This window comes from Lichenostomus cassidix, unplaced genomic scaffold (genome assembly GCF_008360975.1).
Source record: "Lichenostomus cassidix isolate B80296 unplaced genomic scaffold, HeHo_3.0 HiC_scaffold_91, whole genome shotgun sequence".
NCBI lineage: Eukaryota > Metazoa > Chordata > Aves > Passeriformes > Meliphagidae > Lichenostomus > Lichenostomus cassidix.
In genome coordinates this window covers 7,354-8,857 of record NW_028148049.1, presented here as the reverse complement: position 1 = coordinate 8,857, position 1,504 = coordinate 7,354, and the positions used below count along the sequence as shown (strand labels likewise).

At 59.3% G+C, this 1,504-nt stretch overlaps 1 protein-coding gene across 1 annotated transcript; it reads right to left on the bottom strand.

Moving 5' to 3' along the window:
• Positions 1–287: 287 nt before the first annotated feature.
• On the bottom strand, positions 288–1,297 carry LOC146420238 (uncharacterized; the record flags this gene model as incomplete). Its single annotated transcript, XM_085048505.1, has 1 exon — positions 288–1,297. A coding segment is annotated over exon 1 (940 nt), but the record flags the coding sequence as incomplete, so codon positions are not given.
• Between the last annotated feature and the right edge of the window lie 207 nt (positions 1,298–1,504).

The window sequence follows — 1,504 nt, the reverse complement described above, 5'->3', positions numbered from 1 at the left end:
AACGCCGACTGACCGGGACTCCAGGGACGCCGGAAGTCTGTGGACCCGTGGTGGTAGCTATAGCCCCTTTCCTTCCCTTTCCTCCCCATCTTTTCCCAATTTTCTCTCTTTCTCTCTCTATCGCAGGCCACTTTACAGGCCAAATTAATAAAGTTCCCCCTTCGATTCAAATTTAACTCCCTTGACTTGTTGCATTTTGTGTTTTCTTTTCCTTTTTGCACTCTGAGATCGTAGCTGGTATGAACCATCACGCGTCTGCTCATGAGTGGACCGTGACAGGCCCCCACCTCGGGTGGAACCAGAGGGTCTGGGGCTGGTGCTCTGGGCAGAGGGACCTGCCTCCTCCTGGGGCTGGTGCTGCTCTGGGGACACGGACACAGCTGGGGGGTGTCTGTGACTCCTAGCAGGGGTGGCCCCCATTGTGGCAGCTTCCTCTTCCTCCTCCACGGAGACTTCAGGAGTGCTGGCTAGAGTCCCTGTCCAAGAGCTGGAGGAGCTGGAGCTGGGGCTGTTGGGGTTGGAGAAGTGGGAGAAGCTGGAGCTGCTGGAGCTGCTGGAGGCTGCTGGGCTGTCATCCTCATCCACAGCAGCGTGGGAGCGCAGAAGCCTCTGGGCCTCCTCTCTGCACTGCCTCACAATGATGTTGATGGTTCCCTGGACCAGTGGCACTGTGTGTTCCTCCAGGATGTCCTGCAAACGCTGGGTCATGATCTCCTGGTCTGGTCCATGCACACAGAGAGTGTACAGGATGGCACTCTGTGCGCTCCTTGCCCACCACCACTGCTCCCTGTAGATGGTCTCTGTTCTCTGGTTCATCCAAGTCTCCAGGGGCTCCAGAAGTTCCCGTTGTTGACGGAAAAGTTGTGCCCAGACCTCAGGCAGGACACCGCCGACAGCTCGGGCTGGTGTCTCCTGAGGAGAAGAGGGATGGGGCGGCACAGGGGGATGGGGACTGTTCCTGTCCTGGCCGCCTGGAGCTCTCCCTGCCTGGCTGGTGGCCGCTGGCAGCTGCTCAGGGGCTGTGATGACTATCTCCAGATAGTCACCTGCATCATCAGAAAACCTGACAGTCTCTATTGCTCCTCTGCACAGTGGGCACACGGGATTTATGTGTGTCCATGGCAGGATGCAGCCCCGGCAGAAACGGTGGCCACAAGGCAGAGCAGAAGCCACGTCATCAAAGGTGTCCTGGCAGATGGCACAGTTGCCACCTGTCTCTGTGGCCATATTTGGCCTCTGCAGCACGCTGGGGAGGGCTGAGGATCAGGAGCTGTTCTCCTTCGCTGGGGTCACACCCTGCAGGAGAGGGGAGGAAGGAGAAGGACACCCTCCCACCTCCCTACAGCCCTGTCACCTGCCCCACGTCCAACGCAGGGGACGTTTCCCTTCAGTGCTGCAAGCACACGCAGTGCCCGGCTGCCCCAGGCAGGCAGGGCTGGGCAAACACTGCTGGTTGCTCTGGGTCTGGCACTGGCACCTGCCAAGAACAGGCACCACTCAGCAC